At 46.2% G+C, this 27,969-nt stretch overlaps 1 protein-coding gene across 1 annotated transcript in view; it reads left to right on the forward strand.

Annotated features, from left to right (window-relative positions):
• The first annotated feature begins 660 nt into the window (after nucleotides 1-660).
• The window catches only part of TRPM8 (transient receptor potential cation channel subfamily M member 8), a 95,056-nt gene continuing 67,747 nt past the window's right edge, over nucleotides 661-27,969 (forward strand). The window contains exons 1-8 of the mRNA XM_068965093.1: nucleotides 661-777; nucleotides 8,217-8,290; nucleotides 13,965-14,121; nucleotides 16,199-16,376; nucleotides 20,140-20,312; nucleotides 21,119-21,293; nucleotides 22,848-22,915; nucleotides 24,406-24,603. Of these exons, the coding sequence (XP_068821194.1) occupies nucleotides 661-777; nucleotides 8,217-8,290; nucleotides 13,965-14,121; nucleotides 16,199-16,376; nucleotides 20,140-20,312; nucleotides 21,119-21,293; nucleotides 22,848-22,915; nucleotides 24,406-24,603 (1,140 nt within the window). The remainder of the gene's footprint in view (nucleotides 778-8,216; nucleotides 8,291-13,964; nucleotides 14,122-16,198; nucleotides 16,377-20,139; nucleotides 20,313-21,118; nucleotides 21,294-22,847; nucleotides 22,916-24,405; nucleotides 24,604-27,969) is intronic.

Here is a 27,969-nt window from a genome sequence, read left to right on the forward strand (position 1 = left end):
GGGAGCATCTGGGGGCATCTCCACGGCAATTGAGTCTTCTATGATACCTTCGGCTCATGGCCTGCTCCTGGAGCCTGGCAGGAAGTTGTCAGGGACCCCTGGGACCTGTGTGCTGGCTCCAAGTGTCCCGGGGACCCGGAGCTCACTGGTCCTCGGGCCCTACTGCCCCTGCGATCAAAGCCCTCCTCCCCCTTCCTGTGACTGGATCAGGGCAGGAGTCCTCTCTCCTGCCTGTCAGCTGATCTTCTTGCTGTAAGCCGCTGGTTACAGCTCTCTCCAAAGCCATCAGCTTGAAAGGAGCCATCCTTTCCCCTCTTATATGGTGGTCAGGAATGATGGATCCCACCCCCCAGACAAGGGGGGGACCTGGAGTGGCCCTGGAGTGGCCCTGCCCACGAGGGAAGGGCCAGAGAAAGCATACGGAGGGGCTGAACTCAGGCTGGGTCCCGGAGGAGAGAGGAAGCGAGGAGAGCAGAGTCGCGGGGACAATTACCCCGTTGGGGGGCCCGGTGGCGGGGATCAGGTAGGGGTGGGGCTCTGGGGGCAGCAGACGGCGAGACGGGAGGGGCTCGGGGAGGGCACTGCGGTAAAGCCTTCAGTGAAGCCTGTCCACGTTGGTGACCCCATTTCCCCCGCTCCGCTTTGTCCACAGGAGAAGAGATGTCCTTCAAGGGCGCACGGTTCAGCGTGAGGAAAAGGGGGAACGGCACGCCCGACAGCACGCGGACGCTGTACTCCAGCACGTCCCGGAGCACCGACGTGTCCTACACCGAGAGCGTGAGTTAACCGCGCGCCCCCTTCAGCACGCAGTTAAGGTTCTTTGGGGACCCGTACTCCTTTAAAAAGGTCATGTCTCATCTCACTCTTGTCTGTGGGTTATCGTTGTCGAACGTAGAGACGTTTTCTTTTCTGTGTTGTTTGTCAAGCATTCCTGTTTTAAAGATTGTAACTGTAACCTTACGTTGTTAAGGAATGCGTTTGTTTTGCGCCTTTAAAAAACAGATTTTATTGAAGTGTAATTGATTGACAATGTGTTGATTTTTGCTGTACAGCAGAGTGATTCAGTTAACACGTACACACACACACACACACGCACATTTTCATATTTTTCATTATGGTTTATTACAGGATATTGCAAATAGTTCTCTGTACTATACAGTAGGACCTTGCTTATCCATTCAAGAGTGCACCAGTAACTGACCTATATAACATTTTAAATACCGCACTTTAAAAAATATTTATTTTTAATTGGAGGATAATTGCTTTACAATATTGTGTTGGTTTCTGCCGTACATCAACATGATTCAACCATAGGTATACATATGTCTCCTGGCTCTGGAACCTCCCTCCCACCTCCCACCCCATCCCACCCCTCTAGGTTGTCACAGAGCACCGGTTTGAGCTCCCTGAGTCATACAGCAAATTCCCACTGGCTATTTTATATATGGTATCTATTTTACACATGACGGTGAAATACCATACTGTGAATATCTGTTTTTCACTCCGTAACGCTTGGTGTTCTTGCTTCCAGCCCTGTGGGTTCACCTTAGACGTGAGTTCTGAAGTCCTTTTATTTAATTCCGTGGCTGGTGGCTCATTCTCGTCCGCATTTGTTGTGGCTGTAGCTTCTAGCCCTTTTCTTTGGAACTTGTCTCACTTCTCGCCATCCTGTGTCCCTGCACACTGAGTTGCTTAGGACTCGGGGCGGGGAGGAGTGAGTGGGCAGAAGGCTCCTCTCTGCCTTCAGGCTCTCCCATCTGCCTGATGGGATGGGAGCACGCCCCTCCCATCCAGTCCCACCTGCACCTCCAGTGATGCCCGCAGGGTTTCCGCTCAGTCTCAGGTCCTAGCGAACACTCTCACGTGTCAGGAAATAAAGACAACATTCCAGTCTGATACCAAGGTCCCCCTCAGCCACAGTGATGAAAGTCGGGGTGGTGGCTGACTCTGGAAAAGGGAAGGAGGAGGAGGGACTGGGCTGGGGCTTCTGAGGTGCTGGGCATGTCATTATTTTTTTTTAAAGCTATTTATTTATTTATTTTGGCCTAGCCCCTGGCCATGCACGATCTTATTTCCCTTCCCCAGGGATCGAACCTGTGCTCCTTGCAGTGGATGCTCAGAGTCTTAACCACAGGGCCAGGAAAGTCCCCATGCCAGTATTTTGATCTGTGGGATGAGGTTCTCTGGGTACCCAGGCTCTTGCTATTCTCACCACCCAATGCCTACTTAGATTTTGTAACTGCCGCAGTCACCCTGGCCCTGTGAGAATTACACCATGGGCAGAGGACGCTGGTGGCTTCTCCAGTGCCCCCTCCTCTGGCCTCCAGCAGTGCGAGACCCCTGGGAAGGCAGAAAAGGTCTTTCCGGATCCCACGTGGAGGCAATCGTGGGAGCTGCTGGCGGGCGGAGACTGACTCTTTCTTGTTCTGCTCATGGGCTCCCCTGGAGTTTCTGGATGGATTTCCCACTCTGCTCACAGATGCCAGCAGTCATGTGGGTAGGATTTCTGAGACCACGCAAGTGCATCCCAGTTCTGAGGGTCCTCTTTATCCCTGAGAACACACACTTCTGCAAAGCGCATTTTGCAGAGGGAACTATTAGCAACATGATAGTTTTTATCCCCACCCCTTCTCCATCACCATCATCGATTTCAAAAGCTTATACGTATAAGCTTATATATCCTGTGGAGTTTTCTTTTTCTGTGTGAAGTAGACTTAAAACTAGTGAGGAGTTAGAAAAAGTTATGAGGAGGAAAGGACATCACAGGGCTTCAAAACTTATTCATTCAGAGGATATAAGATTTATTTTTGCTTTCTACATTTTTATTATTAATATTGGTAGAAAAGAACCTACAAACCTAGATTCCCAGCCTAAGGAGAAACAATACAACTAACACTCTTGTACCCATCACCAGCACTTTTCAGGAGACTCTCATGTGCCCCCCCTCCCCATGTCAAAGCCCTCCACACTCTCCTGAATTTTGTGTTCCTCATTCCTTGCTTTTATTCATAAGCTTATGGTTTGAATATATGTGTGTAAACAATGGATGGTTCCGTTTTGTCTGTTTTGACATTTGTGGAACCCTACCATCAGTACTCCTCTGTGGGTTCGGTTTCTCGCTAACGTCCTATGTACGTGGTTCTCTGAGTGACCATGTGTAGTGGCTGTTGATTCAATCCTGCTGGGCTGGGCTTTCTCTCATGCTCCTTCGTCCAGCTTAAGGGGGATGAACATTTGAGTTTCTGATTTCGCTATTAGGAGCAGGGCCATTCTGAACCTTCTGGGATGTGAGTTGGTCCCTGGAGAATGTTCTCTGGGTTGAGGCTGGTGGGTGAAGGTGAACACCTCTCCCTAATAGGAACTGGGGTTAAGACACAGGATTTATGGTGAAACATCATTTCAAAGGCCAGGTAAAGGGGGCATGTGGTTCCCATTCTCTGATGTCTCAGAACGTACAGTGGTGGGCGCCAGATGGCTGAGGAGACTGCTGAAGGCATGGTGGACCTTTTCCTAGGACAGGAACTGTCCCCTGCATTTTTGTGGTGGTCTTGTTGTAGGGGATGAGGAGTCAGGCTTGGCTTTGGTGCAAACACAGGAGGAAAAACCACAGGACGTTGTCTGAGAACTGTGGGTGCCCAGTGACCTAACGGAAGTGGGTTTGGGCTGCCAACCCCACCTCCACGGGGCAAGACAGTCCCCTAAAGCTGACAGCCTTGTGCCAGGCATCTGAGCATGCAGGGCATTCCCAGGACACAGGAACTATTTCTAGGGGACAGTGGTGGCCAGTTTCCCAGAGTTGTGCCAATTTGCTCGCCACCCACAGTGGGTCTGAGGCCCCCTGCCTAGCCCTTCCCAGGCCTTTGGTGCCAATGCTTTCTTAAATTTTCCAGCCTGGTGTGAGTGTCGTGGGACGTCATCATGGTTTCCCTTCACGTTTGCCTCATTCCCGAGGAGGCTGAGCACCTTCTCACACATTTATGGGTTGTGTAACCTCTTTTATTTAATGCCTGTTCACGTCTCCTTCCATTCTCTTATGACGTTGTCTGTCTTATTCGTGGTGTCCCATCGTCCTTTATACATTCTATTTACCAAGCCTGTGGTGATCAATACATGTTGCAAATATCTTCTCCCACTCTGAGGAGTATACATAGTTTCAAAGTAGTTTTCAACCTTTGCCAATTGGTTTGCTTCTGTCACCTAAAGGGAAGTTTTCCATCATGTGTCAGACTTAGGTCCTGGATCTCTGTTCATTTCCAAGGCAAACCATTCAGTATCACAGTAATCCAGGTCTATGCCCCAACCAGTAATGCTGAAGAAGCTGATGTTCAACAGTTCTATGAAGACCTACAAGACCTTTTAGAACTAACACCCAAAAGAGATGTCCTTTTCATTATCAGTTCAGTTCGGTTCGGTTCAGTTGCTCAGTCGTGTCTGACTCTTTGCTACCCCATGAATCGCAGCACGCCAGGCCTCCCTGTCCATCACCATCTCCCGGTGTTCACTCAGACTCACATCCATCATGTCCGTGATGCCATCCAGCCATCTCATCCTCAGTTGTCCCCTTCTCCTCCTGCCCCCAATCCCTCCCAGCATCAGAGTCTTTTCCAATGAGTCAGCTCTTTGCACGAGGTGGCCAAAGTACTGGAGTTTCAGCTTTAGCATCATTCCTTCCAAAGAAATCCCACGGTTGATCTCCTTCAGAATGGACTGGTTGGATCTCCTTGCAGTTCAAGGGACTCTCAAGAGTCTTCTTCAACACCACAGTTCAAAAGCATCTATTCTTTGGTGCTCAGCCTTCTTCACAGTCCAACTCTCACATCCATACATGACCACAGGAAACATCTTGGAATGTGAAGTCAAGTGGGCCTTAGAAAGCATCACTACAAACAAAGCTAGTGGAGGTGATGGAATTCCAGTAGAGCTATTTCAAATCCTGAAAGATGATGCTGTGAAAGTGCTGCAGTCAGTATGCCAGCAAATTTGGAAAACTCAGCAATGGCCACAGGACTGGAAAAGGTCAGTTTTCATTCCAATCCCAAAGAAAGGCAATGCCAAAGAATGCTCAAACTAGCGCACAATTGCACTCATCTCACATGCTAGTAAAGTAATGCTCAAAATTCTCCAAGCCAGGCTTCAGCAATACGTGAACCGTGAACTCCCTGATGTTCAAGCTGGTTTTAGAAAAGGCAGAGGAACCAGAGATCAAATTGCCAACATCTGCTGGATCATGGAAAAAGCAAGAGAGTTCCAGAAAACCATCTATTTCTGCTTTATTGACTATGCCAAAGCCTTTGACTGTGTGGTTCACAATAAACTGTGGAAAATTCTGAAAGAGATGGGAATACCAGACCACCTTTTCATTATAGGGGACTGGAATGCAAAAGTAGGAAGTCAAGAAACACCTGGAGTAACAGGCCAATTTGGCCTTGGAATGCGGAATGAAGCAGGGCAAAGGCTAATGGAGTTTTGCCAAGAGAACGCACTGGTCATAGCAAACACCCTCTTCCAACAACACAAGAGAAGACTCTACACATGGACATCACCAGATGGTCAACACCGAAATAAGATTGATTATATTCTTTGCAGCCAAAGATGGAGAAGCTCTATACAGTCAGCAAAAACAAGACCAGGAGCTGACTGTGGCTCAGATCATGAACTCCTTATTGCCAAATTCAGACTTCAATTGAAGAAAGTAGGGAAAATCACTCGACCATTCAGACACAACCTAAATCAAATCCCTTATGATTATACAGTGGAAGTGAGAAATTGATTTAAGGGCCTAGATCAGATAGATAGAGTGCCTGATGAATGATGGACTGAGGTTCGTGACATTGTACAGGAGACAAGGATCAAGACCATGCCCATGGAAAAGAAATGCAAAAAAGCAAAATGGCTGTCTGGGGAAGCCTTACAAATAGCTGTGTAAAGAAGAGAGGCGAAAAGCAAAGGAGAAAAGGAAAGATATAAGCATCTGAATGCAGAGTTCCAAAGAATAGCAAGAAGAGATAAGAAAGCCTTCCTCAGAGATCAATGCAAAGAAATAAAGGAAAACAACAGAATGGGCAAGACTAGAGATCTCTTCAAGAAAATTAGAGATACCAAGGGAACATTTCATCCAAAGATGGGATCGATAAAGGAGAGAAATGGTCTGGACCTAACAGAAGCAGAAGATATTAAGAAGAGGTGGCAAGAATACACAGAACCATACAAAAAAGATCTTCATGACCCGGATAATCATGATGATGTGATCACTAATCTAAAGCCAGACATCTTGGAATGTGAAGTCAAGTGGGCCTTAGAAAGCATCACTACGAACAAAGCTAGTGGAGGTGACGGAATTCCAGTAGAGCTATTTCAAATCCTGAAAGATGATGCTGTGAAAGTGCTGCAGTCAGTATGCCAGCAAATTTGGAAAACTCAGCAATGGCCACAGGACTGGAAAAGGTCAGTTTTCATTCCAATCCCAAAGAAAGGCAATGCCAAAGAATGCTCAAACTAGCGCACAATTGCACTCATCTCACATGCTAGTAAAGTAATGCTCAAAATTCTCCAAGCCAGGCTTCAGCAATACGTGAACCGTGAACTCCCTGATGTTCAAGCTGGTTTTAGAAAAGGCAGAGGAACCAGAGATCAAATTGCCAACATCTGCTGGATCATGGAAAAAGCAAGAGAGTTCCAGAAAACCATCTATTTCTGCTTTATTGACTATGCCAAAGCCTTTAACTGTGTGGATCATAATAAACTGTGAAAAATTCTGAAAGAGATGGGAATACCAGATCACCTGACCTGCCTCTTGAGAAACCTATATGCAGGTCAAGAAGCAACAGTTAGAACTGGACATGGAACAACAGATTGGTTCCAAATAGGAAAAGGAGTACGTCAAGGCTGTATACTGTCACCCTGCTTATTTAACTTCTATGCAGAGTACATCATGAGAAACGCTGGGCTGGAAGAAGCACAAGCTGAAATCAAGATTGCCAGGAGAAATATCAATAACCTCAGATATGCAGATGACACCACCCTTATGGCAGAAAGTGAAGAGGAGCTAAAAAGCCTCTTGATGAAAGTGAAAGAGGAGAGCGAAAAAGTTCGCTCAATGCTCAACATTCAGAAAACGAAGATTATGGCATCTGGTCCCATCGCTTCATGGGAAATAGATGGGGAAACAGTGGAAACAGTCTCAGACTTTATTTTTGGGGGCTCCAAAATTACTGTGGATGGTGACTGCAGCCATGAAATTAAAAGACGCTTACTCCTTGGAAGGAAAGTGATGACCAACCTAGATAGCATATTGAAAAGCAGAGACATTACTTTGCCAACAAAGATCTGTCTAGTCAAGGCTATGATTTTTCCAGTAGTCATGTATGGATGTGAGATTTGGACTGTGAAGAAAGCTGAGTGCTGAAGAATTGCTGCTTTTGAAGTGTGGTATTGGAGAAGACTCTTGAGAGTCCCTTGGACTGCAAGGAGATCCCACCAGTCCATTCTAAAGGAGATCAGTCCTGGGTGTTCTTTGGAAGGAATGATGCTAAAGTTGAAACTCCAATACTTTGGCCACCTCATGTGGAGAGTTGACTCATTGGAAAAGACTCTGATGCTGGGAGGGATTGAGGGCAGGAGGAGAAGGGGACAACAGAAGATGAGATGGCTGGATGGTATCACGGACGTGACGGACATGAGTCTGAGTGAACTCTGGGAGTTGGTGATGGACAGGGAGGCCTGGTGTGCTGCAATTCATGGGGCTACAAAGAGTCGGACACGACTGAGCGACTGAACTGAACTGAACTATATCTGACCACCTGCCCGTGGAGGGACAAATGCAAGTCTGGAAAGAATGTTTGCACTTTACGTCTTTGGAAAAGCAAGCATTAGAGGAATGGGAATCTGCAGTAATACATTATTTATGTTAAGCTACCAACAGATCCTTAGTTTCTCCTGGTTGTTTTAGAGTTGAAAAAACATACTTTGCATGTGTGACATTTGTTACAAGATAATGCCAAGTAACTGTTAGAAAAATTTACATTTAGGTATAAAAATTTAAACGTATGCCTCTTTTTTACAAGCTCTGTATGCTCTAAATGTGTGGCGGGATACTGGGTGCCACCGATCTGCAGTGAATCCTTAAACCCTTTGAAGTAGGTTCAGTCCATTCATGAAGAGCAGCAGGGGTTAAGAGCAAATTGGTGATGTGTTGTTCCCATGTTCTCTCTCCAAAGGACTTGGTGAATTTCATCGAAGCAAATTTTAAGAAACGGGAGTGTGTCTTCTTTACCAAAGATTCCAAGGCCACGTAAGCACCTCTTTTGCCTCTGATTTTGCTAGTGTGTTCAAAGATAAATTATTAACAACCATGACAACAGGCTAGTTCATTATTCAAGTTATTTGCATCTTGCAGTTCTCAGAAATGGTGTGCGAGCAGGAAGAATTTGGCAAGCAGCTTGTCCCTAGAGAGGTATCATTTCATATTTTAAGCTTTGGCCGGAGTGGGTAAAGGTTCCAAGACAGGCTGTCACTCTCTTGGTGTTCCCATGAGCCTGGGAGCCCGCCCGAGTAGCCGTGGCAATAAACCTTGTTATTTCATAGCCCTTGGCAGGCGACAGCAGGCATGCGCACACGTGGTAACCTGACCGCTCCTCTGTCTGGCTGTTGACTGTGGCTATACAGTAGGACTTTGTTGTTTACCCTTTCTATATACAGTAGTCTAGCTGTTAATTGATTGTTTAGTCGCTGCCATAGTTTATGTTTAAAGACTGACTCTCTGTTGACCAGAGGCAATTACAGCAAGATCAGGGGTGTTACAATCAGCCTTAGATCCAACCTTGGTTGGCTGCCTGTTCACTGCATGAACTTGAACTAATTATTATCTTCTGAACTGAATTTTCTTATCCTAGAAATCCAGCAAAGTGTACATTCTGGGTTGTGGTAAGGATTCAGTGGGATGTTTCATAAAACCCCTACTATAGAAAGTTCTCAGTCAATGTGCTTTCTTTCTTTGTATAAATTAGAAAATGAACAGCAGAAAAAATAAGAGATTTCTATTTTGTCATTGGTATAAACTTAGTCATTATGAAGCATTTTGACAGAGTATAAATTCTGTGAGTCAGCTATCTATCCCCCATATTTCCCTGAAAGATTTTGTGTTAATTTGTTTGACTGGTAGTAAACACCATTTGGATTCATTCATTCATTCAATCAATATTTATTGAGCGTCAACTGTATCCAGGGGACTTTACATACTTGATCACGAATTCTACAACTGCCCTGCAAGGTAGCTGTTATCATTTGACTGACAAGTCAAGTGAGGCCTGGAGAGGCTCAGTGTTTTACCCAGGGTCACATTGCTGGGCTTCCCTTGTGACTCAGATGGTTAAGAATCTGCCTGCAATGCAGGAGATGCGGGTTCGATCCCTGGGTCAGGGAGATCCCCTGGAGAAGGAAATGGCAGCTCACTCCAGTATTCTTGCTTGGAGAATCCCATGGACAGAGGAGCCTGGCGGGCTATGGGGTGCCATGGGTGGCAAAGAGTCGGACACGACTGAGGGACTAACACTTTCACTTTCATATTGCTAGTAGGAGAGAAATAAAGGACTGAATCCGGCTTTCTGATGCTTCTTTGTGCATTCTTTTTTTAAATTATTTTTTAATTGGGAGAAAATTGATTTGCAATGTGATGGTTTCTGTCATACAGCAATGCAAATCAGCCATAATTATACTTATATCACCTCCTTCTTGAGCCTCCCTCCCCTGCCTCCAGACCACCCCTCTAGATCAGCACTATTTACAATAGTTAGGACATGGAAGCAACCATGTGTGCGTTCTTTTTGGGCCCAGCTCCTGCCCCTTCTAAGAATGACCCTGCCTTGGGCTGACTGTATTCATCAGTACCTTGTCATTTGCAGATATCCAATCTAATTGGCTTAAATGAGTGGTGGTTGTAATGGGACCTCGTGCTGGAAAGCACAGCCAGATCCAGGGCTTAATATTACCAAGACCCTGCCTCTTTTTTTCATCTGTGAGGCTGTCCTTCTCTGGGTGTGAAGGCTCCTCCTTTGTAATGCAAAATGGACACCACAACTCTGGCTGATACCATTTCAGCTTACCAGTGAAGGGTAAGAGGGCCTGGTTCCTAGCAATTCTACCCAAAGTCCTGGAACCTTGATCTTGGAGTTCATGGCTTTTATTGGCCTGGCATGGGCCATGGACCCATTCTAATCCTTGGGAAGGTGATGGAATATGTAGTTGGCCAGTCTTGGGTCATTGGAAGGACTGATGCTGAAGCTGAAACTCCAATACTCTGGCTACCTGATGTGAAGAACTGACTCATTTGAAAAGACCCTGATGCTGGGAAAGATTGAAGGCAGGAGGAGAAGGGGACAACAGAGGATGAGATGGTTGGATGGCATCACCAACTCAATGGACATGAGCTTGAATAAACTCTTGAAGTTGTTGATGGACAGGGAAGCCTGGTATGCTGCAGTCCATGGGGTCGCAAAGAGTCGGACAGGCCTGAACGACTGAACGGACTGACTGGGTGTTGTGTCCATATGGACCTGGTGTGGGAAGGATGGGTGTTTCTACTAGCTGCAGCAGAAGTGGATGGAGGATAGCAAAATCTACAACTGCCCACCTGAGGGTGTCTGACTGCAGCTCAGGTCTGACCCCAGATGAAGGGCCTTGCTGCGAGCAGCCCTCACCCTCCACACCACCAGCTGAGGACAGGAACACCTCGGGGTCTCCCAGTGCCTGTCTCAGAGGAGACCCAAGGTTATGGACCAGAGTCAAGACTCCATAAGCTTTTCAACTTCTTATGTTTATTACTTTCATCTGATGAGTAATCTAAATCACTCATCAGACAAAGGAATCAAGGGGAGTGGCTGGTAACAGTGATACTGTAATTTGGCTGCTGCTTGGCACACCAGCTGATGTAAGCTACTGCAAATCTCCCCAGAGTTGTCCTGTATATGCTAAGCGCAGACCACTCATGTTTCTCTTCTTTAACCCCTTTCAGATGTTTGTTTCTTGTGTGGTCACAGGAGAGTGATGCCGGACTATGGCCCCTGTTGCTGAGGGTACCCTCTGAGACACTGCTGCCCAGTTAGGGGTCGCCTCCTGGCACTCCCGAGGCTGTACGTCCCTGAATCCGGGTTTGTTTTCCTCAGTTCTCACTGCCTCAGCTATCCTGGGTTCTAGGTAGAGACAGGAAGAACTTTGCTTTTGCTGTAATGGGCTCTGTGCGATGGTCCTTTCTACTATAATGGGAATATTCTTTACCTGCATCAGCCCATATGAGCATTTGAAATTGGCTAGTGCAACCAAGGAGCTGAATTTTCAAGTTAAATTAAACAGCCACACATGGCTAGCAGCTACTATATTCAGTTCAGTTCAGTTGCTCAGTCGTGTCCGACTCTTTGCGACCCCATGAATTGCAGCACGCCAGGCCTCCCTGTCCATCACCAACTCCCGGAGGTCACTCAGACTCACATCCATCGAGTCCGTGATGCCATCCAGCCATCTCATCCTCTGTCGTCCCCTTCTCCTCCTGCCCCCAATCCCTCCCAGCATCAGAGGATTTTCCAATGAGTCAACTCTTTGCATGAGGTGGCCAAAGTACTGGAGTTTCAGCTTTAGCATCATTCCCTCCAAAGAAATCCCAGGGCTGATCTCCTTTAGAATGGACTGGTTGGATCTCCTTGCAGTCCAAGGGACACTCAAGAGTCTTCTCCAACACCACAGTTCAAACGCATCAATTCTTCAGCGCTCAGCCTTCTTCACAGTCCAACTGTCACATCCAGTGTAGTTCTGTGGGATTCTGACTTGTCCCAAGGGGTAGAACTAGCATCCTGACTCTCTCCTAATCCTCTCCATCCCCCCTCTCTGTCACTTCTATGCCTTCTCCAAGTATCTGTGCTAACGCCTTCCTGGCATTCTTCCCGCCTCCTCTCCATTTGTAGACTAATTCATGTGCATTGGTGCTCAGATATGCAGATGACACCACCCTTATGGCAGAAAGTGAAGAAGAACTAAAAAGCCTCTTGATGAAAGTGAAAGAAGAGAGTGAAAAAGTTGGCTTAAACTCAACATTCAGAAACTAAAATCATGGCATCCGGTCTCATCACTTCATGGCAAATAGATGGGGAAACAGTGGAAACAGTGGCTGACTTTATTTTTCTGGGCTTGAAAATCACTGTGGATGGTGATTGCAGCCATGAAATTAAAAGACGCTTGCTCCTTGGAAGGAAAGTTATGACCAACCTAGACAGCATATTAAAAAGCAGAGACATTAGTTTGCCAACAAAGGTCCATCTAGTCAAGGCTATGGTTTTTCCAGTAGTCATGTAGGGATGTGAGAGTTAGACTGTGAAGAAAGCTGAGTGCTGAAGAATTGATGCTTTTGAAGTGTGGTGTTGGAGAAGACTCTTGAGAGTCCCTTGGACTGCAAGGAGATCCAACCAGTCCATTCTAAAGGAGATCAGTCCTGGGTATTCATTGAAAGGACTGATGCTGAAGCTAAAACTCCAATACTCTGGCCACCTCATGCGAAGAGTTGACTCATTTGAAAAGACCCTGATGCTGGGAACGATTGAGGGCAGGAGGAGAAGGGGACAACAGAGGATGAGATGGTTGGATGGCATCACTGACACAATGGATATGGGTTTGGGTAGACTCCTGGTGATGGTGATGGACAGGGAGGCCTGGTGTGCTGTGGTTCATGGGGTCGCAAAGAGTCGGACACGACTGAGTGACTGAACTGAACTGAACCCAATCATCAAGATGGAGCCAGACAAGCTTCTCATTGGAGGTGACCCAAAACACACCCCTATTCTTGAAAGGGAAAAGGGTTCGAGAGTCACTCTTCAGTTGTAGCAAAGACAGATGGGACAGGGACTTCCCTCCCCAATCCTGCAATGAACTCGGGTGGGTGTGGAAGGACCCCAAAGGATAGTGGGACAGAAACAGCTAAAGAGAGAGGGGAGGAAGCCAACTTGGACCACAATAGTGGGGAGGATCCTGAAACCACCAGGAGCAGCCTCAGCTCGGGAAGTGCCCCAGGGCTAGTCAGACAAAAGACTAAAGCAGCTGCAGTCAAGTCCAGTTGACTTTTTTAAAAATTTTTCTCGGCCAAACCGAGTGATGCCTGAGACACCTGTTCCAAAAAAAGAGGCAAGGTTACTGGTGGAGGAATGATTTTGGATTCTAGGTTCTAGCTCAATTTTTATAACTCCAGAAAATATCGAATGTTTTGATATCAATTCAGATAATTTCTGTACCCTAAAGTAATTAAGATTTGGGTTTCCCTGGTGGCGCAGTGGTAAAGAATCCATCTGCAATGCAGGAGACATGGGTTTGATTCCTGGGTCGGGAAGCTCTTGGGGAGCAGGCAATGGCAACCCACTCCCGTATTGTTGCCTGGGAAATCCCATGGACCGAGGACCCTGGCAGGCTCCAGTCCACAGGGTTGCAAGAGTCGGATGTTAGTGAGCGACTGAACATACCTACACACACACACATACACAGTGTTAGTAGTTAAGACTTTCAGTTACAAGGAACCCGAGTTATTTTAACCTAAATGAAGAAATTTACTCTAAAGAAGAGGAAGAGCCCTGCAGAACCTGAGAGATAAGTGGCTGGGAGTCTAGAATAGTTAGGGCTATGGCCAGAGTGTGTGAAGGCTCAAGAAGTCTTCTCTGTCTCTTATTCCCATGCCTCCCTGCATTCCTGCTTTCTTCTTTCTCAGTGGAGATGCAAGCGCAGTGTACTGCCTGAATCTTCCATGGCACAGGGATAAAACATCAAGATAGTTTTTAAACAACCGAGATGATGAAAATAGTCTGGAAATTAGATGTTATGCTAAAATCTCTTTTTGTGTTGATTTAAGCTAATCATGTGTGGTCTAAGAGACGTGATGAAACATTTAGGTAGGTTTAATGAAATCTGTTCCTTCCTGTCAATATCCTCCTGCTCAGGGAGAATGTGTGCAAGTGTGGCTACGCCCAGAACCAACACATAGAAGGCACCCAGATCAACCAAAACGAGAAATGGAATTACAAGAAACACACAAAGGAACTTCCCACCGATGCTTTTGGAGATATTCAGTTTGAGACTCAGGGGAAGAAAGGGAAGGTAAGCAATGGTTTTCTACTTGAACTAGCTAATCCATATGCTATCATAGGCTACTGAAGTATCTCGAGTTACTTCAAATTGCCTGATAGTATGTATGAAAGCAGAAGAGATGGGTTGTCAACTCAAACGTGATTGCAGAAAAGTAAATCTTGTGAATAATCAAGGGCTGTGATTAGATTACGTGCCTTGGCAACACTTCTCAGGTGATTGTTAAGGCAGTAGTGAGTAGCGAGGAAAGAGCAGAATGAGTTCCATCTGAAAGGTGTTGGTAACGCCAAGGTGGCGAGTTCAGTTCCCATATGGGCCACCAAATGTTACGACTGTGGGCATGGGCTGGAAAAGAATTTCCAGACACAGAGTATTTCAGAAGAGAAGATTCACTGAGAACAAAGGACTGAGGCAGGGAGAGGTGCTGCAATGACAGCAGGCTGACTTTCTGCCAGACCAGGGAGAGATGACCGCCTAAGGGAGAATAGAGCGGGAGATGCTACGGGAACAGCAGGCCGATCCTGAGGTGCTTTCAAGGGAGAGCTGATGCTTTGGTGGGCTTGCAGCCAATTTTTATAGCCTCAGGACAAAGAAAATTCCTAACAGAAGGGTTGGCATTAAGTCTTTGGTTCTATATGGTATGCATGTTACTTAACATAGAGATGGGAGCTGGCTGGTTAGGGACAGGCTGGCTCTTGACAAATAAGGTGGCCTTTGACAATGGTTGTCATGGGGCTTGGCTCATTCTGGAAATATTGGCCCGTGACCCCAGGATGGCTGGCTTGCCACCTAGTGTCCTCTCTCCAGGCACAGCGCAGGCTCATGTGATATCCTCGTTGACCCTCCCTGCTACAGAATGCCCGACAAATGCATCTGTGGTTTAGTGTGGCATATGGCATTCTCGAGAGTACACCTGGCCTTGAATAAGGTGACATTTTCCTTTGCACACCGACACTGCAGGCTCTCACACAGCATATTACAAAGCTGTTTAATGGATTGTGTCGAATGGAAACAAAAAGGAAAACTTCAGAGTTGTGAGTTAAGTTTCATTGGGGGCAAATGAGGACTATAGCCAAGGAGACAGCATCTCAGATAGCTCTGAGGAGCTGCTCCAAAGAGGTAGGGGGCGAGGTCAGTGTTACATACGATTTTAGTGAAGGGGGTACGTGCGGTCAGGCACCCACTTTGGTAGACGCTTGCTGCTAGTCATGAGAAGCAGGTGTCTCCATGAACGATTTTAGTGCTTTTGTAGATATGAGAAGATGCAAGAATTGGGGCTCATATACTATGCTGAAAATACCTGTCTGAAGCCCTGTTCTGTGGGTTTTCCCCAGAGCACAGAGAGTTTCACTCTTGATCTCCACCCTGAACTCACTGCCGCGGCTGGGGTTTGATTCCCGATCAGGGAAGCCTTTCTTCTTCCTCTCCCCCTGCCACCTACCGGCCTCCCCAGTGCAACCATACCACCCTTTAGGGGCTTCCCTGGTGGCTCAGAGAGTAAAGAGTCTGCCTGCAGCGCAGGAGACCTGGGTTCAGTCCCTGGGTTGGGAAGATCCTCTGCAGAAGGGAATGGCAACCCACTCCAATATTCTTGCCTAGAGAATTCCAAGAACAGAGGAGCCTGGCGGGCTATAGTCCATGGGGTCACAAAGAGTCGGACACGACACGACTAATATTTTCCCTTTCAGAGGCAGATGGCAGGTGCCCGTTTTCGGCTGGCCATTATTAACAGTTTCTTTAAATTCTCCTCTGTCCACTCTGTCTCTTCCCAAGGCCTCTGTCTCGGGATGGGCCACCACTGTCTTGCCTCCCCACCTATCTTGGCTCACAGTCTGTAGTTAGCACTCCTGCCGGAGGGCTCCCTGAAATGTAAATCCCTCTGCTTAGAACACCGCCTTTAGGATGAAGTCTCCAGCTCTCCAGCTGGCTTGGGTGTCCCTGCAGGGGCACCCACGTCCCCTTCCACTGCCCCAAGGGGACCTTCGTCACCGGCCGTGCGCTCCCGTCCCAAAGGAACAGGTAGACCGGGCCACGCCCCCGCCATCAGGAGAGCACCTGCCGACCCTGATGCTTCTGTCCTTCCCCACAGTATATCCGACTGTCCTGCGACACGGACGCGGAGACGCTGTATGAGCTGCTGACCCAGCACTGGCACCTGAAAACACCCAACCTGGTCATTTCCGTGACTGGCGGCGCCAAAAACTTCGCCCTGAAGCCGCGCATGCGCAAGATCTTCAGCCGCCTGATCTACATCGCGCAGTCGAAAGGTGCGCGGGGTCCGCGGTGGCCGAAGGGACCGTCCCGGGCGGGGACGTGGCGTCCACGGGTTTGTCGGTCCAGGCTGCGCCGCGTCTTCAGAGACTGGACGAAACTGTCCTCTGCCATTCATGCGCAAGACTGCAGATACTCTAGAGCTGTGTGATTAATCCTCATCTTATTTAGAAACAAGATCCTTAAATGAGGAAAGAGATCCGGAACTCCGGGGGGTAGGGTGGGGTGCGGTGGGGGAGGGAGGAGGGATTTCCTTAATCAGAGCTCAGGAAATTGCATGTGGGTAGTTGCATGTTTCTCTTAACCTAACGTTTTCATTTAGTCGTTTTTACATAAAATACTCAGAGTATTCTGGCCAATCAAAAAAAAGGAAGTTTAATGTTTGCTGTTTCATTTGGGGAGCAATAATATGCTTTGAAAAAAGTGACTGTGCCTGGCAGGTTGTGAGGGCCAGGTGAGTGTCTGATGGGGATCACAACACAGAACCCTGGCTTTGTTATTTGAAATATTTTGCTTATTTTTTCTTTTTTGATTTTTTTGTTATGATAAATTTTAAACCTACAGAGAGTTGTAAGAATAATCCAGTGAATATCTGTACAGCCTTCACTTAAATTTACCAATTGTTAAAAATTTCTCATGTTTGTCTTCTCCCTCTCTTTAGATATTCATGTATTATGATTTTAAAAATCGCTTGAGGGATTCCCCGGTAGTCCAGTGGTTATTGTTGTTATTGTTCGGTTGCTAAGTCTAGCCGACTCTTTGCAATCCCATGGACTGCAGCATGCCGGGCTTCCCTGTCCTCTGTTAGCTCCCGGAGTTTGCCCACGTTCTTGTTAATCGAGTTTTGTTGTTATTCAGTTGCTCAGTTGTGTCTGACTCTTTGGTGATGCTACCTAACCATCTCATACAGTGGTTCAGTTCAGTTCAGTTCAGTTGCTCAGTCGTGTCCAACTCTTTGCGACCCCATGAATCGCAGCACGCCCGGCCTCCCTGTCCATCACCAACTCCCGGAGTTCACTCAGACTCATGTCCATCGAGTCAGTGATGCCATCCAGCCCTCTCATCCTCTGTCGTCCCCTTCTCCTCCTGCCCCCAATCCCTCCCAGCATCAGAGTCTTTTCCAATGAGTCAACTCTTCGCATGAGGTGGCCAAAGTACTGGAGCTTCAGCTTTAGCATCATTCCTTCCAAAGAAATCCCAGGGCTGATCTCCTTCAGAATGGACTGGTTGGATCTCCTTGCAGTCCAAGGGATTCTCAAGAGTCTTCTCCAACACCACAGTTCAAAAGCATCAATTCTTCGGCACTCAGCCTTCTTCACAGTCCAACTCTCACATCCATACATGACCTCAGGAAAAACCATAGCCTTGAGTAGACGGACCTTAGTCGGCAAAGTAATGTCTCTGCTTTTGAATATGCTATCTAGGTTGGTCATAACTTTTCTTCCAAGGAGTAAGAGTGGTTAGGACTCTGAATTTCCACTGTAGAGGGCACAGGTTCAACCTCTAGTCAGGGCATTAAGATCCCCAAACTGTGGGGTGCAATAGCCTCCCCCCCCCCCACAAAGAAAAATCCTTTGAGAGTAAATTTTAAGTATCATGAGCTTTAGCCCTTAAGCACACACATTAGCACATGTCTCTGAAGAACAAGCCTGTTTTCTCATGTAACTGGTATAACTTTCAAACCTGAGGAAGTTCACATTGACCAGTACAGTTATCTAACAAAAGATTCTTGTTTTAATTTTGCTAATTATCCCAACAATATTCTTCAGAGCAAAAAAACTTACTTGTTTTTTTTTTTCTCCACCTGGATTCCAATCCATTTAGCTTTTCATAGCATAGAAAACTGAAAAGCTTTCTCTCCTCTGGAAATGTTCTTTAATCTTTTTGGCCTTTCAAGACATTTTTGAAGACTATAGGCAACTTTTTTTTTTTAACAGAATTCCTTTCACTTGAGCTTGACTAATAGTTCCTTGAGATTTGATTCTGTTCATCAAAGTCTAATATCTATTTTATTAGTTTATCTAATGCTAAGATTTTAAGAACTTAATTTTTTTTGTTCATCATGGATTTTTGGGGCATCAATTTTTACATTTATTTATTTATTGGCCATGCTGCATAGCATACAGATCTTAGTTCCCCACCTGATCAGGGATTGAACCCTTGCCCCCTGCAGTGGGGACTTGGAAACTTAACCCCTGGACCACCAGGGAAGTCCCTTGAAAACATTTTTATTAAGAATATTAGTTGACAGAACTAAGGTAGCATGCCTTATTCTAAATATGCTTTTTCTTAAAATCAAGAAGAAAGGGTGGTTTCTCCCCATATTTATTCTTAATTTCCTGATCAACCAGATGGGACCACAGTAGATGCTTTGTTATGAAACCCAGCAGCTGACTTCCTCACCACTAAATCTGAACATGCATAATGCATTCCTTCAGCAAATACTTCTTATATGCCTGCCATGTGTCAGAAATTGTTTTAGGTACTGGGAATAAATAGAGTAGAACAAAGCAGACAAAAGTCCCCAGGCCAGGATTCTTCTTAGATGAAGTGAATGGCCGGGGCTGGGGGTTCATTGTCTTCTTGTACTCTGGGTCAGCCATGTGGAGAGCTGCTTTGTCTCCCATTCCCTCATTTGAAATGGGGGTATTGACAACTGAAATCTGTCTGCAGGAAGGAGACTGGGTGCCAGGGGGTCTGGAATTCACATCTTGTGAGAACTGGCCAAAGGAATGGGATCTGAATGTTCTAGGGACTACATCACGTTTACCGTAAAATATTGGAAGGACTTTTATGTGGGAGATGACTAAAGTAGCTCTCTGTCGGGAAGTCAGTAACAAAAGTGGAGAATGGAGACAACAATGAACAAGGGGATTTTCTAACAGTTGGGGGAGGGGGCTGCCTCTCGACTCCTCAGAATTCAGGGATAGATTCCTGCCTGGGTGGCACACTGGCCTAGGCACATTTTCAACTTTAGATTCCATTATTGTGTGAAATCATATTTTTAGGTATTTTGTTTACTACAGTTTTGAAAACAAAGCTGTGAAAAACTCTTGGCCTTGCAAAGATCATCAAATAGAAACCTTCAAACACCAGTGTGTAAGCTTGTGCGATTTTAAAGTTAAATTGTAGGCATCAGGGTCATGCTAGAAGATCCCATGGACTGTAGCCCACCAGGCTCCTCTGTCCATGGGATTCTCCAAGCAAGAATACTGGAGTCGGTTGCCATTCTCTTCTCTTGGGGATTTTCCTGACCCATGGATCAAACCCAGGTCTCCCACATTGCGGGCAGATTCTTTACCATCTGAGCCACTAGGGAAGCTCAAAGTTAAATGGTAGGCACCAGGTCCTGCTAGGAAGATCACTCCAGATCCATGGGGGTGGGAGGTGTGGGAGCAGAGCGTTCCACTTTCCATGACAACATTGCTTAACTTGCTTAACAGCTAAGGGCAGGTGCTTATTAGGCATGAAAAGATTTACCCGAGAGGTGATTAAAGGGACAGATTCCTTGGCCCTGCCTCCCAGAGAGTCTGATGATGTGAGTCTAGGGTGGGGTCTAGAATCTCTATCTTTTTAAGCAGCATCTCTTAGACACTCAGACATCCTCTTCTCTTTCCTAAGTCCATGTCGTAGGTTGAACGTAGTCCAAAGTGTGGCCGGCGATGCTGGGTCCTGGTGCTCACAGGTGGGGCTTCTTTGGGGATTGAGTACAGGATGAAAAACTTATTCCGAGCCTCTGTTCTCCTCTCTTGTTGGCAGGTGCGTGGATTCTCACTGGAGGCACCCACTATGGGCTGATGAAGTTCATCGGGGAGGTGGTGAGAGATAACACCATCAGCAGGAATTCGGAGGAGAACATTGTGGCCATTGGCATCGCTGCTTGGGGCATGGTCTCCAACAGGGACACCCTCATCAGGAATTGTGATGTGGAGGTATGGGCAGGATATGAGGAGGTCTGCGGGGTCACAGCAGAGAGTGACCCTGGCACGGGGGTCTGGGATGCCATCAGCTCGTAGGAAGTTGGCCTTACAAGGTTCCTTTGGAACCTCAGGAATTAAAAATGAAGATGACATAATCAAAGGAGTTCTGTGAGGGAGTTACCAATAGATGTGTTTTGTTCATGAAAATTTGTCCCCAGCAAATCCTATTAGAGTCAGTTCTTTAGTTTTTTATTCTCTGGTACTAAGTCTTATGATGAAGTATACGTTTAATTACCTCTTTTCATAATCCTGTAACTATGTGCTCCTCAAGAGCTAAGACTCCATTTTATTCATTTTCTAATCCCTAGACCCTGGCATAGGTCTTAGCATATGATGGATTCTAGACAAATATGTGTATATCAATAGCCACCTCTACCATATCCACATGCACACAAATATGTATGTCTGGACACGCACACACACACTTTCCCAAATGCTATCCGTTTCAGTGAATTTATACAAAAGAGCACAGGGCGATGGAACAAGAACTGGATTGGGAATGTGATTCTTACACGGCCACCGGTCATTTATGTGACATTAGGGAAGTGATCCAATTATTCCGAACCTTCATTTCCTCATATTTAAAATGATGGCCTGAACTATAAGATTTTTAAGACCTTTCTGCCCTTAGGAAATCTGGAAAGAGGCCTCAATATAGTTGAACCCAGAGAGTCAGCCTTTTGTGAACCCAGAAAGATGTCATCAGGCATTTTGGCCAACAAGTAAGTCTCAAAGACAAGTTGCCGTGTGCTTTTCAGGGATATTTTTCAGCTCAGTACATTATGGATGACTTCAAGAGAGACCCTCTGTACATCCTGGACAACAACCACACCCACCTGCTGCTTGTGGACAACGGCTGCCACGGGCACCCCACAGTGGAGGCAAAGCTCCGGAATCAGCTGGAGAAGTACATCTCCGAGCGCACGATTCAAGGTCAGTGTTTACGAGATGGGACGTTAGAAAAACAGATGAACAAAAGCAGCAGCAGCATCAACAATCTCTCCCAATTATTGAGTGAAGCATGGTAAACCCACCCTATCAGGTGCTCTACTGCCAAGGAAGAGCCGTTATATCTCTCCTTTAATATACTAGAAATGCTTCTGCTCCTGTGATAGGTACCCTCCAATGTGTTAGAACATTGATGAATGCTGCCTTGTCCCACTCTGGCTTGGCAATAAAGAGACCTGCTCTCCATTCTGCTTGACAGCATTTAAGACCTGGTAAAATTCACGGTAGCAAATTGCACTGATGAAGTAATGGGATTTGCTAGAGTAGAAGTGATAAAAAACCAACCCACTAGCTGAACAGTTAGATGATTTACTTCTTTGAATATTGGCTGCTTCTCTATACCATTGTTGTTTAGTTGCTAAGTCCCATCCAACTCTTTCGTGACCCCATGGACTGTAGAATGCCAGTCTCCTCTTGCCCATGGAATTTTCCAGGCAAGGATACTGGAGTGAGTTGCCATTTCCATCTCTAAGTGATTTTCCTGACCGAGGGATTGAACTTGTGTCTCCTACTCTTTACCACTGAGCCAACCAAAATTGCCTAAAACATTGGTTTCAGGGGGAGAATGCAAGCATTGAGTGAAAGCCTTTATTTGCTATGGAAAGTGATAAATAATGTCTTCCTACTGCTGAGATGTTGGTGTTGAGATGTGTCCTGTTGTGGAACCAGATTACCACATGATCTAGTGACAGTCTCCATCACAGAGACTTGCTGGATAAAATCTCCATCTTTTCTTTTCTCAGTGGGAAGTCTGTGGAGGAAGACATTTATATATGCAGTCATCTCTCTGGAGAAAACACATAGTTATGCAGATTTTTCATGCACATGAGAAAGCATAGATTATGCAAATGAGTGAAAGTGTAATTATTGTCAGGATAAATTTGAACCTGGCTATATATATTCAGGTCAGTTCAGTTCAGTTACTCAGTTGTGTCTGACTCTTTGCAACCCCATGGACCGTAGCACGCCAGGCCTCCCTGTCTATCACCAACTCCCAGAGTTTACTCAGATTCATGTCCATTGAGTCGGTAATGCCATCCAGCCATCTCATCCTCTGCCATCCTCTTCTCCTGCCTTCAATCTTTCCCAGCATCAGGGTCTTTTCTGTTGAGTCGGCTCTTCGCATCAGGTGGCCAAAGTACTGGAGCTACAGCTTCAGCATCAGTCCTTCCAGTGAATATTCAGGACTGATTTCCTTTAGGATGGATTAGTTGGATCTCCTTGCAGTCCACAATATTTATTAGCAAAAGTCAAGCATTCACAGACGTTAGCATTTTAAATAAACGTCATGCAGTGTGACTCCTGTCCTGCTACTGCTGGTTTGGAGCCCAGAGATGGTCCATTGTGATCAACTGATGGTCAGGTTCGTTAGGTCTGCAGCCAGCAGCCTCACCCTGAGCTCAAGGGGCAGAAGTTCCCTTGAGGTGGGTGAGTATTTCTGATGAGCCCAAAAGATATTTTATGTTTTATATTTTACAGATTCCAACTACGGTGGCAAGATCCCCATTGTGTGTTTTGCCCAAGGAGGTGGGAAAGAGACTTTGAAGGTGAGTTTTGGTTTGGTTTTCTAAAAGATCGGTCAACAAGTTTGCTCAACTGGTTTGTATTTTCATGGCTTTGGGGGCTCACCTAACCTCATCTGATTGCTTTCTTTTCTACACCAAGTAAGTAGCATTTTTCCAATCACACAGTGTTGCCCTAAGAGACTTATGTTGTCTCCTCAGCTGAGAAGATTTAGGAAAAGACTGTAGCAACACGAATAGTCTGTGTACTTACTGTTGTCTTTGGCCATCAACAGCCAAAGAGAAGGGCTTGACCTGAACTCACAAGACTCAGGGATGGTAACCAACACGCATGTTGGAAAACCATGGCCACCCTGTGACCACACACACTTAGAATTACATGAAATTCCTGGCAGAGTTAGTTGGAATCATAATCTAATGCTCCTCTTTGTTTATTATTTTCTGTAACAATGATCCATTCGTTTATTCCTTCATCAGCAGGCATTTATTATGTACCTTCTAGGAGACCTACAGTTGAAAACATTATTAAATAAAGATTTTTCAGAGAAAACTTAGAGTTTTTTTTCAGTGTGACATAGTCAGTATGGAAATGCTTGAAGAAGCAGTCACATTAAAGAGGAAGAGAGATGGAGAAAAAGTAATCGAAGATGGTTGCCTCTATTGTCACTCAGATTTTAGATTTGGAATTAAGGTTTCCAGCGAGGTGCTGCCAGTCTAGAGTATCGCATTTCTGTAGCATTTCCCTCAAAGTCTGTTCAGGCAATTCACAACCCACAGATGCTACAGGAGACAGGAGAGAGGGAGGAGAAAGTGCCCACTGAGCTCTTCATCCTTCAGCTCACTCTCCTATCACCCTCACTCCCGCCCCAGCACGGCCCTGACACCCACCTTTGGCACAGGTAGGGAGGTGAAGATGGATCCCAGCCTGATCTGATGAAGGCTCCACACTCTATGGGCAACGTCTTCTGTAAGGGAGGCAGCACTCCTGGCTAAAGGAAGGGGCTGTGCTCACATGTACATCACTTTGTCTTGTTGTCAAGTGGTTAAAATTCTTAAGACCTGATTCCCCTATGCTGGTCTCTGTGGTTTTTATCAAGGAAATAAAACTGTGGTACATGTTTATCCAGAAAACAAATATATTTTTCTTTCCTTTTCATAAAAGGAGAAAAGACAATTATTTGAGGAGGGAAATATGTGTGTCAAAAAAGTGTGCCAGCTTCTGGGAAGGTATTTTCATGCCTTCCCATGAAGGCCTTTATGGAAAACTTGCCAGCTGCACATGTCCTTACTATGGAATTTGATACTAACACAGGATGTAAGACAACTGGCTTACATTTCTGATTCTTAAAGCGGGTGCAAGTATTTGGTTTGCTTCTGATTGAATGCTTCTATCCCCGCAGAAGGATAGAGTGCAGAGATGTGTCCATGTGATTTGTTCACCGGCTTGACTAGAGCCTCGGTCCCGGGCCGGGTTCTGTTGATCCTCTGGGCGACTCTTACCTCCCTTCTCGCAGGCCATCAATACCTCCGTCAAAAGTAAAATCCCCTGCGTGGTGGTGGAAGGCTCGGGGCAGATCGCCGATGTGATCGCGAGCCTGGTGGAGGTGGAGGACGTCCTGACGTCATCCATCGTCAAGGAGAAGCTGGTGCGCTTCCTGCCGCGCACCGTGTCCCGGCTGCCTGAGGAGGAGACCGAGAGTTGGATCAGATGGGTGAGTTGCAGGGGGGTAAGTTCACGGGAAGGGAGGGGGCAGGCGCCTCCACTGCCAGCCTCTACTAGCAGCTCTGGCTGTTTATACTTTCTCAGCGACTTGGAAACTGCACTCCAGCCCAAACTGGTTTTTTTCTTGGAAACTGAAGCTCACATACATTAAATGACTTGCCTAGTCTCCATACCTCATAAGGTGTAGCAGTCAGTTCAGTTCAGTCGCTCAGTCATGTACGACTCTTTGCAACCCCGTGAATCGCAGCACACCAGGCCTCCCTGTCCATCACCAACTCCTGGAGTTCACTCAGACTCACATCCATCGAGTCAGTGATGCCATCCAGCCATCTCATCCTCTGCCGTCCCCTTCTCCTCCTGCCCCCAATCCCTCCCAGCATCAGAGTCTTTTCCAATGAGTCAGCTCTTCTCATGAGGTGTCCAAAGTACTGGAGTTTCAGCTTTAGCATCAGTCCTTCCAAAGAACACCCAGGACTGATCTCCTTCAGAATGGACTGGTTGGATCTCCTTGCAGTCCAAGGGACTCTCAAGAGTCTTCTCCAACACCACAGTTCAAAAGCATCAATTCTTCGGCGCTCAGTTTTCTTCACAGTCCAACTCTCACATCCATACATGACCACAGGAAAAACCATAGCCTTGACTAGACTGACCTTTGTTGGCAAAGTAATGTCTCTGCTTTTCAATATGCTATCTAGGTTAGCAGATGGGGCTTAAATTCCAGTCCGCCTGTTTTCAAAGCTGATACTCCTTCTTTCATACCCTGCCAATAAGCGTTGAGCTTCTGTGTCTCCTATCAGCAGTGGGGGGTGAGGGGGTGGGGGGTGGGGGGTGAAATCCCTGTGATGATGTTTTACAAATGTAGATTCTAAATTGAATCTGTATCTAGTGGAGAAGCTGTTACTACAGAAAGATTGCCTTTCTAAGTTAACTGGCCTGTGATTCATTCACAATCTCTCATCTTTCCTATTGGATCATGTGAGAAATGTATACTGATTGAAATATCTCCGGCTTCTTATTGCTAAGCCTATAAAGTATTTTAACATAGTGCTGTGCTTTCTCACTTTTCTCTCTGAATCATGATTGGTGTTGACTTGAAATGACTTTCATCTTGTTGGCTGTTCAGTGTGTGATAGCGTTTACATTGATAGGAGTGGGGACGTTCCCATCAGCTCATTTGAAAATGGCCTTCGTTGTTTGGGTATTCTTAGGAGTGTGTGCTGCCGCTTGGGAAGTTTTCCATAAAGGAAATAACAGGATGTAGACAGCAAGAGTTATTTTAATCATGGAACCCATTTCATCATTAGAGTGAAAGGTTGAATTTAGTATAAATAATTTTTATAAGTTCTTTAATTAACTTGGTATTTCAGCAGCATTTCATTGTGGAAGAACCTCAAAGTGTCAAATTTGGCAAACTGAAATCTTGGAGTAGTGAAGACAGTCTTGCTCATGGTAGCATTTGTCATTATGTTTTTTCCTTTATCGAAACACAGTTGATTTGCAATGTTGTGTTCATTTCAGGTATACAGCAAAGTGATTCATATATATATCTATATATACATATATATGTATATGCTGTGCCCATTTGCTCAGTCATGTCTGACTCGTTTGTGACCTCATGGACTGTAGCCCACCAGGCTCCTCTGTCCATGGGATTTTCCAAGCAAGAATACTGGAGTGGGTTGCCATTCCCTTCTCCAGGGGATCTTCTCAACCCAGGGATCAAACCCTCATCTCCTACTTTGGCAGGCGGATTCTTTACCACTGAACCACAGGGGAAGCCCATATATATATATATACACACACACACACAAGTACATGTGTGTGCATGCATGCTAAGTCACTTTAGTCGTGTCCTCTTGGTGACCCTGTGGAGCATAGCCCGCCAGGCTCTTCTATCCATGGGATTCTCCAGGAAAGAATACTGGAGTGGGTTTCCATGCCCTCCCCCAGGGGATCTACCTGACCCAGGGATCAAACTTGTGTCTCTAGTGTCTCTTGCACTGGCAGGCAGGTCCTTTACCACTAGGACCATCTGGGAAGCCCCCTATGTTATATATATATATATATGTAACTTTCTTTTGCAGATTATTTTTCATTATAGATTATTACAAGATACTGAATGTAGTTCCCTGTCCTAAACAGTAAATCTTTGTTTATTTCATATGGAGCAGTGTGTATTGGTCTTTGTCATTATTTAAAGCAAGCATGAACAAATCAAATTCTTGTAAATAATGAGAGAAATCAAGCCCATTGTCTAGGCTACCGGGTACTCTGTATTAAATTAATGAACAATGAGACCCTCTTGGCTTTACTTAATTTCACATGACTGGGCAGTTAGGTGATGATCCAGGGAAGGTACGGCAGGAGCAAAGTGATCAGGAACCAAGTCCTTTCCGGATCAAGCTTCACTACGAAGACTCAGAAGACGTAGCTGCATCTTCTTCCTATGCCCGAGTCTCTGTTGGTGCTGAATGATGCCCTGTCCAACAAACGCTTATGTGATGTTCCTACTTGAGGTGCCACGTTTTGCGGATTTTGCTGAAAAGGGCAACGCTAGTGGTTTTCTGTGAAAGCTCTTGCTGGGATTTGCTTGTATCTTGTTCAGGTCCAGTTGAGGTGAATAGAGTGATATCAGCATCATTGATGATGAAGGCCAAGTTGAAAGATGTGGCTCAGGGGTGCAGCCATCACGGACCTCCTCATGCTGAGCCCCAGAATGAGACAGAGGAGCCCACCCAGACAGAGGCAGCCCTGGGGGATTGCCGGCCGCGGTCAAGCGACACGTGGTGACAGCTGACACCAGAGCACTAGCCCCCTGCAAGGAGCAGATCCCAACGAAGCAGCAGGAAGGGGCTGGCTGGGCATGGCCAAAGTGGTGCGTTGGCTGTGTCACTCCCCAGCCCTGAGCCAATCGAGGTAGCGGTGAAGAATCTGCCTGCCAGTGCAGGAGACAGGAAACGTGGATTCAATCCCTGTGTTGGGAAGATACTGTGGAGAAGGAAACGGCAGCCCACTCCAGTATTCCTGCCCGGAGAATCCCTTGGACAGAGGAGCCTGGCGGGCTACAGTCCATGGGGTTGCAAAGAGTTGGACGTGGCTGAACATGCATACAGACAAACACCCTGAATACCCAGGAGCCTGATTTGAATAGAGTGTCCTCCGGGTGAAAATATGTAGGTGAGAGAAATATGTATAACCCGCAGTGGTTATTTCCGGTTCCCCATATATTCAGACCTAAACTGCTGGAGTCATTCCAGACATATCAAGGGAGCAACCCCAAAGCACAGATAGAAACCTAAGGCTTTGTGTGTTGAGCAGTGTCATCAAGGTAGTTTCCTGGGATGGATGGAAGGAA

This window comes from Capricornis sumatraensis, chromosome 2 (assembly GCF_032405125.1).
Source record: "Capricornis sumatraensis isolate serow.1 chromosome 2, serow.2, whole genome shotgun sequence".
Lineage (NCBI taxonomy): Eukaryota > Metazoa > Chordata > Mammalia > Artiodactyla > Bovidae > Capricornis > Capricornis sumatraensis.